General features: G+C 34.8%; 2 protein-coding genes across 2 annotated transcripts; one reads left to right on the forward strand and one right to left on the reverse strand.

Moving 5' to 3' along the window:
* The first annotated feature begins 331 nt into the window (after nucleotides 1-331).
* On the forward strand, nucleotides 332-1467 carry LOC145587946 (uncharacterized). The gene has a single exon (XM_081644590.1). It carries the CDS (start codon nucleotides 460-462, stop codon nucleotides 1027-1029), a length of 570 nt encoding a protein of 189 aa, XP_081500716.1. The 5' UTR covers nucleotides 332-459; the 3' UTR covers nucleotides 1030-1467.
* A 1449-nt stretch (nucleotides 1468-2916) lies between these two features.
* LOC145589674 (homeobox-leucine zipper protein ATHB-15-like) lies at nucleotides 2917-12891 on the reverse strand. The gene is made up of 18 exons (XM_081646350.1): nucleotides 11850-12891; nucleotides 11304-11463; nucleotides 10802-10902; nucleotides 10591-10681; nucleotides 10254-10349; nucleotides 10042-10155; nucleotides 9864-9947; nucleotides 9584-9739; nucleotides 9413-9487; nucleotides 9165-9271; nucleotides 8886-9078; nucleotides 7082-7267; nucleotides 6891-6971; nucleotides 5845-5979; nucleotides 5419-5738; nucleotides 3848-3953; nucleotides 3416-3565; nucleotides 2917-3268 (listed from the first exon to the last, which is right to left on the reverse strand). The coding sequence occupies exons 1-18, from the start codon at nucleotides 12053-12055 to the stop codon at nucleotides 3122-3124; spliced, it is 2508 nt and encodes an 835-aa protein (XP_081502476.1). The 5' UTR covers nucleotides 12056-12891; the 3' UTR covers nucleotides 2917-3121.
* Between the last annotated feature and the right edge of the window lie 373 nt (nucleotides 12892-13264).

A 13264-nucleotide genomic window follows, 5' to 3' on the forward strand; every position in this document is an offset into this window, starting at 1 on the left:
AAAAAAAAAGTAATAAATAGATAAAAGATAAACTTTTTTTCCATGCATAAAGCTGAATTCATGGCACATAACAATGCAATAAATCCTACTAAAAAAAAGATGCATGCAATCCTTTTTGCATCTCCACAGAAATAAAATGCACACTCAACTTTACATATGTTGCATGAAAAAGACCTTCAACTGCATGCTTTTGTAGTCACGTAATTTTTCAAGAAAAATCTAGACTTTGACACTTACTACTATTTGGTCCACAAGATCTTACGTTCAAATCTCAAGTCCCCTAGAGCTTGTACCATATAAATAAGCATTCGATTTACACTTATCTTATTCATCAACACTGGAAAAACCCTCAAGCGAAACAAGTAATTTGTCCGTCTTCCAAACTACTACAACCTTAAACACAATTACATAATTCTCTCGATATAAACGAGTTAAACCTTAAACTTTCTCATATTAGTCATGGCACCACCACATGGAGAGGCGGTTCTTTCATCCTTCCCCATGCCAACAAGAAACTTCTCGAGACCACCAAAGCTTGCTAATGACAACCTTAAGAGGACGGTCTCTGACATTGCTTTCGAGTTAAGCAAGGAGATGGATAGGGAGATAGAAGAATCACAAGCTCTTCCACCTATCTCAGAAGCAGAAGATGCAAAGTGTGAGTGTTGTGGGATGAGTGAGGAGTACACACCGGAGTACATAAAGCGTGTACGTGACAACTTTCAAGGTAAGTGGATATGTGGGTTGTGCTCTGAGGCTGTAAAGGAAGAAATGGAGAAAAATGGAGGGATGTGTAGGGAAGCCCTAGAAACTCACATGAGCCATTGTCATAGGTTCAATAAGCTCGGTAGGGCTTATCCGGTGCTATGCCAAGCCGAAGCTATGAGAGAGATTTTAAAGAAGAGCTCTAAGATTAGAGCCAAGTCTCTGAGCCCTAGAGACCTCAAAGGTGCTCAAAAGAAGGGTGGCATCACTAGGAGCTCAAGTTGCATGCCTTCCATGATGAATGACCTTACTATTGACAACTAACTTATCAATTGGCATGTATTTGTTTTGCTTTAATTTACTTTTCATTAAGCTTTTTAACTTCTAGGGTTGTTTTTGATGGTCGACAACATCAGATTATTCATTGTTTTTAACACCTCCTTTTTTTGGTTTTAAGGGGGCTTTATCTTCTTGGATTAACATAAGTTGTGCTAATGATGATCCCACTTTGTTCTACACCTACACCCTTTTAGGGTTTTTTGAGTGGGTTCATAATTAGCATATACTAAATGAGTTGATGAGTACCATTATTAGTTTAATTCGTCTACTAATAATAGTAATATGTCTATGTAATGAGGCTACCATCTTGTTTGTTAAGCCATTGGAGATGCCATCTTAGGCCTTTCCTTTCGGCTAAACTGGATGTCTTCTTGTAATATTTTGTATTATGAAAAAACTAATAAAAAGTTTGTATCTTTTAGATCTTTTTTGCTTACTTAACTAGCTATTTTATGAATTATGTTTTAATCTTTTCAATTCACACAATCAGCTTTAACTATGTTTTGAATTCTTAGTCAATTTGGCTGTATTCAAATTTGAGATATAATTAAAGAGGAAAGAAAAGATTCAGCAAAGGTATTATTTAAGAACAGTCGTACCATCATCTTCACCCTGTCTAAATAATAGACCACAATTTTATTCCCAAAAAATATAGTACTTTCCCAAATAATTGGTCGATTGAACAATAAAAAATAATTTTCCATATTGTCCTTGATCGACAATTTACTTACACTTCGTACCAGTGTAATTTTAAAACTTAAAACAATTTGATATAAGAGGGCGTAAAAACTTTTACTTCTTCCGTTTCTTTTTAGTTGTATCACTTTTCTAAAACGAAATTTTCAAATTAGTTGCATTACTTTTCTTTTTAGTTAATCAACTCTCTTCTATCAAATGTATTTATTTTTTTATTCTCTCAATCTCATTCACCTCCAAAAATTGCCTAAAAGCTCGCAATTTATATGGTGATGTAACAAAAAAACGGAAGAAGTATAATAACATATGATTACTATCTAAGTATCCATATAATAGGTAAAAACTTAAAAAATTAAATTGCTTCAAAATTTATGTGCCCTATTATTTAGGACAGAATGATAATGATATTTTTCATGCAAATTCACTTCGTAGGTAATCTTTTATTTTCTTCCAAGGAAACCAATAAATTTATTTTCGTGAAGCTTCACATGAAAATTCTTATAGTATCCTATGCAACAACTACTACTTTTTATGAGACAACATAGAGATTTGGAAAAACTTTACATATTAGTACTGAATAATTTTTTAACTTTTGCTGTTTTAGATAACTATAAGGGCAGGTAATGAAAATCGATTTACAAAATTTCTTAGAATTAGGATAGAGGCTTTAATTAGCTCAAGGTACGAATTCCTTATTCTCATTTGTAATACTAAGCATAACATTCATTGGTTAATAATATTAACATATACTGTTTTGAAATGTTTGAAGAATTATCACATTTCCTAAATATATATAGGTCTATATTACAAATTTACAATTGGATTTTCAAGTGCACTCCCACTTAAAATTTTGTAATGAAGATGGGATATTAAAGGAGTTCAATACAAATGTCGTGAAACTATAAATTTAGTAATGAAATGTTCGAAGTGTTAAATGAAGATTAAGTGAAACTACAAATGTCGTGAATTATGAAGGGGTAAGATAATGATCATAATGTCAGAGTATTCATTAGTGTTCTTTCTCAACTTTCACATTAAACAGGATAATGTTAGTAAATTGTTCAATCAAAGTTCCAACCATTCATTGGGTTAATTGATAATTAGATCATGCGAACCTTAAGCAAGTAAGCTAATCCAAGAATAAAGCACAGAAAACATAGAAGGTGAGACACCAAATTAAACAGAAAAGCAGTTTTAGGTCTCTGCCTGCCTAGCCGTAACGCAACTTCCATAGATAGATTCAGTTTACCAAGGTCTCCATAGCAAGAACCAGGAGAGCAAAAGAAACATATTACTACTTCACAATCACATAAATAACCCTGTTTTGTTTAAGTATTTAACTCGGGAGTGCTAGTGCTACTAGAACTAAGGCTGCCAGCTATTAGACGAATGACCAGTTCATGAACATGAAGCATATGCAGTGAGCGTTTTCTTCCTCATTCAGAACCTTCCATGCCACTGCTCTTTCATAGGACACTGGACGACCCATGCTCGACAGACATATACCACCTTGAAGGCAAGCAAAACCCTGCAGAGAAATTCAATGGACATGATAGCATCAGCAGTCAGTAACAACTTATGTCAAATGTAAAGAGACTTTTTTTTTCTCCTTCGATATATACTCTGTATCTTAATTCAAAGCCAAAAGTTTTGTAGGTAAAGCAATCGTTTGAACCTGTTGAAGAATCTGAGGAAATTCTGAGCAGAGCGTCTTTCGTCCTTGGTCATCCAAAATCTTCTCCAGTGTGATGTCTTGCAGGGCAACCAAGGTTGTTTCGAGCATGTCAAGACCTGCCTGATTGGCAAATGTAAAAACTGGCAAAGCCTGCAAAAGAATAGTCCCCAGTCAAATATTGAATAATGCAGATAGCAAGTCTAACCTACATATATTTGCAAATTTAGATCCATTGTAATATTTAGCATAGTATCGAGTCTTCAAAGATTTGGGAAAATATATCAAATTATCCTAATAAAAAAAAGTCACTGATTAAACAGCAACAGCAAAAGATCTTGAAACATTATGAATCAAATAGGGAAAACACGACGAAAATCGTCTGAATTTCTGAGCTTGACAGCTCAATAACAAGAAGCAGCACAAATGGCTCACCTTCAAGGAGCAGCACATAATGGCATCAGAATGATGCCACAGAGTCTTCAGGACAACATCGTTACCTTCACCAGGTGACTTGAGTAGCTCCACCCCCAAGAAGCATCTGTCAAGAAAGAGACAAATCCAATAAGCTCAACAGAAAATTTGAATTTGACCTTGACCAACTTTCAGTCTTCTATGAAATTCTACAGGCAGATCTAGATGAATTTATGCATTTACTGTATTCTCACATGTGTATATTCCCATACATCACTATTTAAATCAGTGTAAAAATATGCACTTTAAAGCAACAATTAGATAAACTAACACATCCAATTTCAATCAAATATAGGACATAAAATTACATGTTTTGTAAAAACTGCTAGATACGGGAAAAAGATGTGATCATAAATAAAAATTTCACCTAGCTAAAGCTTGAGGAAAAAGCTCAACACTGTAAACATAAAATAGCTTACTAAATTTTCAACACCTTACTGCTTAACATACGCTTATCTAAAATATTCAGCTAAGTGAAAATCTAAATAACTCACAATGAAGTATCACTTAGCTAACTGAAGTTGCTTGCTATAAGTGCCAAAATCTTAAAATTGGGATACGGAAGCGTTTTTTCTACTCATTCAAATCTCTGAACTTTATTATGACTACTCATGATAGTCTCTACAATCCACGATTACTTTTTTGGGGAAATCATTTTTTTCCCAGATAATAAAGACACCACATACATTTTACTCCTTATTTTCAAAATCCACGTCATCTACCATTCTTCCTTAAAATGATTTTTATCAACCATCATTTTTCCCATTCCCTAGATTCAAATGAGATTAATCATTACCTGCCCAATTCAATCGGAATAATAACAGCAAGCAATATATGTTTTCAAACCTGCATAACTCTGATTCTTTGAAAAATAAAAATGCAATAAAAAGAATCAACTATAAATGGTTTTTTTTTCCTTAAACTAGTTGTTCAATTTTCTGACTTTCTGAACTTTTCCTTGAACAAGAGAAGTCAAGTCAAACCAAGTATGGAAAACAAAAAAAAAATATCAAACAATCAGAGTGATCAGAACATTTTGGCAAAGAAGGGACTTTGCAAAATTGACATCTTAAGCTCTTAAAAGATATCTTTCAGGCTTGTTGGAGAGGTTCTGATGGGGTTTATCATTGAAGCTATAGAAAACTTAACCTAAAGTGATGTTAAACGAGCACTTTTGCTGATACATCGCAGAATTTTATAATTATGGGACGCTATGAACATGTGTTTCACTAAACCTTTTCACTAGCAAAGAATGATTTCTGTCTCAACTTTCATTTAACAGCTATTCTGGAATCTGGAACAAATTAATTACCTGGATATTATAAGATTATAGTTGTTTCTGAAGGCCTCACACATTAGGGTAGGGACAGGCATTCTTGTCATGGGTCTAAGAAGTGCATACTTTATACAACAAGTTATATTAGCAGCAAGTTTTTTTTTAAGTTACTCTAACCAACACAAAAGAATATACGGGCAAACAACAAGAGCAGAGAGTTGATTCTAAGTATAACAACAGAAGTCAGGGGACAAACCTATAACTCTGGCAAATCCATCGAGCTAGAGTGTGCGCTTCAGGATTTCCCAATGGTGATCGAAGTCCAGCTTGAGAACCCAAATGAGGAGACAGAGCCAATGCCACCCTCTGAACTGATGAAATAATGCTGCGAACATACTGTCGAGCCATAGATGCCACATTGTCTTGCAGATGGCTCTCAAAAGCGAATTGAAATGCAATAGTCATCACTGATCTCAAGCTATTACCAGAAGCAGAAAGATCAGAAGACCTGTTTGCGGATGAACCAACCTCCAGAGCAGAAGCAAGATCCAGAGTACGGTTTGGACTCGAGGTTTCCTGATTTAACAGTGCAAAACAAGTTGCAAAAATATGAGCTATCCTCCACCAAGAAAGCAGTGAACTTTACAAGGAATAAAAATAACAGTTTCCAAAATGCAACAACCTTCACAGAATCAAGAGGAATGATGCGAAAACCAGATGGCAGGAGAGGAGCATCATCAGCAAAAGAAGCGTCAATAGGAGCAAATATGAGTTCAGCACATGTGCCAACGGCATTCTCATCCATTCCACTGCATAGCTGCCAAGAATAAAATCATGTCAGCAAAAAAGGTGACAAGGAATTTTAAGAGTAGTAGAATGAGAAACGATGTATGGGACTTAAAAAAGTAACATCTTAAGAAAGGGGTATTCAGGTACGTATTATTACAGCATGATCTTGTTAGCAATTAAGCATTGAGATACAGGTAGGCAGCATGTATTTAGAAAATCTAGATGATTTGAGAGAGAGATAAAACAGCATTTTACATGCCCCAAATAACTTAATTTCAACTATGTTGCTCAGAATTTTTATATGCAGTGCTCTGTTTTTCCTCTGACCAAACTTAATGTCACTTAGAGCAGACATTGAGACACTAGCTAATTATAGGGTTTAAATAAAGAAGGATTGACTCACTCCATGCATTGAAAAATCTTAATAATTAAATCTCAATTTACTAGCTCAAATTCCACACCAAAGTCTGACGGAAATTAATTGTCATCAAGTGCAATTGCAATTGCAAGTTTAGGGAAACAAATATCTTACTGCTTCTGTTTCTTGCAACTACTATCATTTTATGGTTGTTCCAACTAGTAAATCACATCAAGATAATTGATTTGTTTTTGTTTAAACTTAACCAGTTAGCTAACAAAAATTTGTCATGGTGATCTTATGCACATGCAACTTAAACTTTATTTTGACAAACAATAAGCAGAAAAGAGATAAGACAGAATTCATGAACTGATCCATCATGTGGGGGAATAAACATCGAGCCAAACATGTTATATGAGAAATGGACATAAATAGTAAATTTGAACAATAATTTGCAGGTCTCAACGATGTATACTGTATACACCACCTCTCGGTTGCAGATTTATGGGACCCAAATAAGCAATATGGTCTTCAAATATTTCATCTTACAAGTTTGAGATCAGTAGCAGCCCAGCACTTACTTGCAATAGGAACATGTCTCTTGGCATCATAGCATCTTCAGGACAACTGACAACACCTTCAAGCTTAATGACCTCCAATAGCTAAGCACATGAAAAATGAAATAATTAATTATTAATCATGTTAGACACAGCAAGTGACAAGGATCAAGTACTTCGCTAATACAATCTTTGACATACAATGAAACGCTTACCTCTTCATGTTCAATGGTGTGTGCCAATGGAAGTATAACTTGATTACCAAAGCCCCCAATTCGTGATCCAGGCAAGCTACAGGGACTAATTTTGGCAGCTGCTGCCAAGTAAGCATCAATGTTGTTGTCAGCCCATTCTGATCTATGCTCCCTAAGGAACCTAAGAAGTACTGCTGGCGGAACATTCTGAAAAAATAAGAATTACGCACAGAATTAGATATCAAATCGAGAAAGAAAAGAACAATCATATTTTGATCTTCCTTACAAGCACACAAAAACAAAGGCCATCAAAGACCGATAAAAAGTCCTTGATCAATCTACTCCCTCCTATGACCCAAACAAAATGTTAAAAAATTTGGTTCACGGGATAATAACTGTCCTCTAATCATACCCTTCCTAGTCTCTCTTTCTCTTGTCCCTCTCTCATGAACCAACATTTAGGTCATAAAAAGATGGTTCTTGGGTCACATGAAGTAGGAATGAAGAAATAATTAGTCCTGGTTAATGATGCTCTACGAAACCTACTACAAGAATCAATACAACAAAGGGCTATAATGCATAAGCAGCACAAGCGAACTCAAAGGAGTGGATATAAATTTGAAGACAGCAATTCTTTAATTGCAAGCTTTATCATATCAAGCACGACTCCCTCCTACAGTCAGGCTCATTAGAGTCGGTAAAACTCATCAATGAGTGAATCTGGAATTGGAATCCATTAACTTCTATTGTCGATCACCATTGAACTAATTGTGAATAAAAAACTGCCAAATGTTATGAGTTAAATCACATACTAATTTGACAAGGATTTGAGAAGTATTAGTAGCTTATACTCCACGGCTTCAAATACAAAAGTGGTTATTGTCTTATTGAAACTTTTTAAAACTAAATGTTCTGTATTCCGCACTTCATGAGGATAAGCATTCCCTGCTTCTGTACTGGCATACACAGGAACAACCCACGTTCTAGCAACACTGGGACAAACATAAAGGGAGAACCTTCCATTAAAATGGGTGCATCCATACGCCAAAGTGTCAAACAGATTTCAACTCAAGTGACATTGTAATCATAGTAGAAGACATCCATTAAAGTGGATAAAGCCTAGCACTATGATGATATTACCAAGCATGAGGACGCCAAAATATCATAGACAGATCGATAGCCAGTGGGTTTCACATTGACCCATCCCCACTTTAAACTATAAAGCAAATATAAATGCTTACTCTACCGTACACAAGGAAACCAAATATCTAGAAAGATACAAAATTCAACTGTCATCCCCGTAACCACAAGACTATCACAATCTCAAGGACTTCGCTATCCGGTATTATAAACTTATTGTGCTCTTTATCACAGTGATTTCAAATAAGATAAACAAAATAAAAACAAAACAGAATCAAGCCCTCGAAGAATTGCAAGAGCCTCGGCCACAATGTATCACTTGTCAGTTTATTCAAACGTTAAGGATCAATCCTGTAAACCTTTACTACTTGAAGTTCAAGGGGGCAAGGGTAAATCAACAATGCAATCCCGACAGAATAAATTTTCCACGATGGAGACAGAACCTTTAAAAATATGTGCCCTCTAAACGCTTTGGAACTGTACAGATGTCTAGAAATTCAAATAAAAACCAAAAGAAAGGATAACTAGAGTAATAGACAAAATGATTTCCTACCACAATGGCATCTTAAACAGCGAAGCACAGGTATTAAGTGAATGCAAAAACTTAAAGTCCATTGATGAAGAACTTATTATTTGACATGGCCTTCAAAAACGGAAATTTTTGTGCAAAAGATTTAATGCAAACCTGTAGAAGCATTGAAGCTTTGGCACATAAAACCGTATTGCTCACGGCTGGAAATCCATTAGCAAATGTAAGGTTCAACGCCATCAATTTATCAGGTGATGAGTTAACAAGAACAGTGACATCATCTATGCCGTCATTTCCAATCATTGACCATCCTTCATCAGTAAACCCATTCAGTGCCTCGTTAAAACCCCTGATACATTGGAAATCATCATATTCCGATAGCAAAGAAATTAAAGGAGAATCAACATCTTTGATAAATCTTAAGTGTATACCCACCTGCTCAGCCTCTGGCTAAGTGCTCGCAAAGCTGCAGGTCGCCTGCCCCAATTAGAGACATTAGGCTGGGAAACTTCCTGAGCAATCTGCCTCAGTTGACGCAGTGCCTGCATCCCAACAGCACAATATCAGAAGAATTAAGAACATGCACTAAATGCCGAGGATTAGTTTCAATCATACAACGCTTAATAACTCCTAATGGAAGTAATTCATGATCCATAATATGAGGCTTAAAAGAAAATTCTTACCGCCATAGTGGTTTTCTGGGCTATAACTGTTGATGACTCATACAAGGGGCGCAACACTTCAGGTACACTCCATGGCTGTTTCACAGTAAGACAATTCAGAACTATTTGTTACCAACTTCGTCAATTTGAATCATAATTAAGCAGTTATAGATTCAACAGAATATGTATCACCTCAAGATCCATATGGTCAACAATGTGTATTATGGAGCCACCCCCTTCACAAGGCCTTATAAGATACCCACTAGGGAGCATTTCTGCTCTAACAAAGTTCTGCACAGTTGGCATGCTCGGACCATTCTGAGTATTGTTAAGTGATCTTTCACAGACCTGTATATGGTAAAACATTACGGCAATAAGTACAGGGCTTAGCCGTGAAGCAAAAAAATCATGGAGCACTCCAAGTCCCAAGATAAATTACATACAGAACAAACATAATAATAGGCATACATACCACCAAACTGCCATCCTCCATGACAGAGGTATAGCGAAGCAACCAGAAATCTCGAGCAGGTGTCAAAGTTGTCGGAGCATAGAGCTGAAAGCACAACATATTGTGAGAAACACCAAACTAAACAAGTAGACAAAATTAGCCAAACAAAAACTTAAACACAGTAAAAGAGATCACTAACCTGCATGTATAGCAGCTCAACGGTTCCACCATTGGCAGTAGGCAACACGTTAAGCACATCCACAGCTCGGCAATCGCGAAACCACGAAGGCCTATCCTTGAGGATTTCTGCAACCTGTAAGATGTGCAGCAGCGTAAATGCTCAATTCAACTTCAAAAGAACATCAAACAAAATACCTATCAATTCACTCTTAAAAAGTAAATGGAACTTACTCTTGTAGGTTCAAGACCCACAAGGCCACAGGCTCGTGCAGCTACACCAGTGCAACCATGAGAAATAGCAACGATTCCAATGGAATCCGGACCAGGCTAAAATAATTAACAACAAATTAGCAAGCCAAACACTCTACACTATAAAATCAAAAAAATCTGCTTAAAACCCAAGTTTCCACAACAATTTTCAATACTAAAACATAACCCCTAACAACTTTTTAATTAAATAAAACATGTTCTTTTAACTACATCACTAATCTTATTATCTAGATTGATTAATGAACAAGTAATGATAATTAATTTATAATTAAGAAATTAATTAAAAATAAAAAGGTACCTTCATTCCAGGCATTTGGACCCACTCTACAGCAGTTCCAGTGGCCTTTGAAAGAAACTCTGCTAAAGTTTCTTCTGCAATGGACAAAAGTCTGAAAAACAAAAGCAGAAACTCCATTAACCACACACCCAACAAAGAAAGTTTCACAATAAACGATGTTTTTTTGTTTAACCAGAAAATGACACAACAATCAAATTATTCCCCCACTTACCCTGCAGGACTAGCATCTCTTGGAGGATTCTGTGGCGTCAAATGGTGTTGACCACTCGTCACCACTGATTCACAGCTTGTGTCTTTACTAGCAATCCCAGACTGATTACCACATTATCAACAAAATTAAAACCTGTTAGTTTATTACATTAATCATTCGCGGACTAATTGGATTGAGATACGGGCCGAAACATTAATTACACCAATCGACACGTGAATTTGTCGAGAAATAATGAAATTTCCGGGAATATTAATACCCACATGAATGTAGCTTTGGATTATGCTCTTAAGAACAAGATTAGTAAACAAAATTTAAAACACATTAGATATTACATTAATCATACACGAGCTAATTGGATTAAGCTACAGGCCGAAACATTAATTACAGTATTACACTAATTGACACGTGATTTTATCGTGAATATAAATGTAGTTTTGGATTATGCTCTTAAGAACAATATTAGTGAACAAAGTATATCAAAAGGTAAAGACTTTTAGCTTACTTTATTAGTTTGCTGGCGAAAATAGCCATTTTCATACACAAGCTGTGAAACTTGTTTTTGCAACCTATCATTTTCCTCCATAAGAAGCTTATTCATAGCAGTCAACTTCCTATTCACAGCTTGTAACCGTGATGCCTCTTTTCTCTGTTTCTCCCTACATCTGTTCCACATTTAAAACACACAATAATTAAAACCCAAAAAACAAAATCTTGTAAAAAACAGAAAAATAATCACAATTTGACTCAAACTGTCAAACACTATAAAACATAACATGAGCATACTATCCTTATTATTATTATTATTATTATTATTATTATTATTATTATTATTATTATTATTATTATTATTATTATTATTATTATTATTATTATTATTATTATACTTCATACTAACTAATTTAATCGCGTGTCAGACCGTCTGATACAAGAATTTGCAACAATATATTTACAATTAGTATGAATTACTATGTTCACAAGCTAAAATGACAACCTTAAATTAGTTAAAAATAAAATGAAAATCTCGCAAATGAGAAGATGAATAATATACCTTCTGTTCTGAAACCAGACTTTGATCTGCTTAGGCTCAATATTAGAGAGAATAGGGCACTCACGAATGAGCTGTTGACGGCGAAGAGAACTGGGTTTAGGACATTCATGATAAAGCCTTTCAAGGGCTTCAACCTGCTCAGGTGTATACCTCACATACTTCCCATTATCCATCACTCCCTTACCATCCTTGCAGGACATTGCCATTTTCTTACAAAATGTTTTCGACACGAAATGATACAGTCTCAATGGATTGCAATCTAGAAGAATAGATAGATAGATAGATAGATAAATACTGCTACTAGTAGTAGATGAACTGTTTTTTTTTTTTAATGGGGATAATAACAACGTATGAAATTATCTGCTAACATAAGATGAAGCAGCGAAAAACACAAGGAATGTTTTCTTTGTTCCCAAACTTTCGAGATCAGAGCTCTTGAAATTTTCCTAATAATACTCCAAGCAACCAAAAACAGTACCTTACTAATTATAATTTTGTAATAATAAAAAAAAAAACAACGATCTAAAAAGCGACGAAAATCCGCAACTCCAGAACCATGAAACCCATTTTTCTTCTTCCTTAACTCTCTTCAAAAAGCGACGAAAATAATACTAATATTTATATAAATTGAAACCATAGGTTATACGATAAAAATGAAAAAAAAGTGGGAAATATCTGAAATAACTCAACGATAACCAAATAATTGAAGATGGTTAATCAAGATCTCTGAACTTATAACCCAAAGCAGAAATTTCTTCTTCTTCTTCTGATTAGCCAGCATCTTCTTTATTAGTAACCCAGAATCAGATTGACTTGATAGAACAAACTAAAGATTACCCAGAAACTCTGCATTGATTAATTTGAAGAAAAAGTACTAAATTTGAGCTGAAGAGGGTATTTAAAGCTTTGAATTAAAACCCTAATTTTGACAAATTGGGGATTTTTTTTTTTTTTTTTTGTTGGATTGATTGTTGCTGTTCTGTAGCAGGGAAAAGAGAGGAGTGTAGCTTTTTATTTTCTCTCTCTTTAATGGTGAGTGTTTGTCTTGCTTTATCAGCTGTTTTAGGGTGTATAGTTACTAGTATAGGGAAGAGGGGATATTTTTAAATTAATATTTTTTTAATGGGTTTAATAAAATAAAATAAAAAGAAGTGGGAATTTTTGAAATCGGGAAAAAAAAAAATTATTATGACAAAACTACCCTTTGGTTAAGGGTTGGTTTTACAATGTGCCCTTAAAATTTGAGATTTTTCTAAAATGGCTTGTAGGTGAAGGGTGGGGTGAAGATTGGCCTAAAAAGAAAATTAAAATATTTTTAATTTGGTTTTAATTCATTTAATTTAAATTATTTCTCTTTTTAGTGTGATTTTTTTGGTGGGACAAAAGGAAAGGCCACAACAACAGACAAGAGTTTG

This window comes from Chenopodium album, chromosome 17 (genome assembly GCF_948465745.1).
Source record: "Chenopodium album chromosome 17, dcCheAlbu1.1, whole genome shotgun sequence".
Taxonomy (NCBI): Eukaryota; Viridiplantae; Streptophyta; class Magnoliopsida; order Caryophyllales; family Amaranthaceae; genus Chenopodium; species Chenopodium album.

Coding starts and splice junctions, on each gene's coding strand:
- LOC145589674 (XM_081646350.1), bottom strand. CDS start 12,055: ATGGCAATGTCCTGCAAGGATGGTAAGGGAGTGATGGATAATGGGAAG. Junction 10,350..10,590: donor TCCAAATGCCTGGAATGAAG/GTACCTTTTTAT, acceptor TAATTATTTTAG/CCTGGTCCGGATTCCATTGG. Junction 10,156..10,253: donor TGGGTCTTGAACCTACAAGA/GTAAGTTCCATT, acceptor CACATCTTACAG/GTTGCAGAAATCCTCAAGGA.
- LOC145587946 (XM_081644590.1), top strand. CDS start 460: ATGGCACCACCACATGGAGAGGCGGTTCTTTCATCCTTCCCCATGCCA.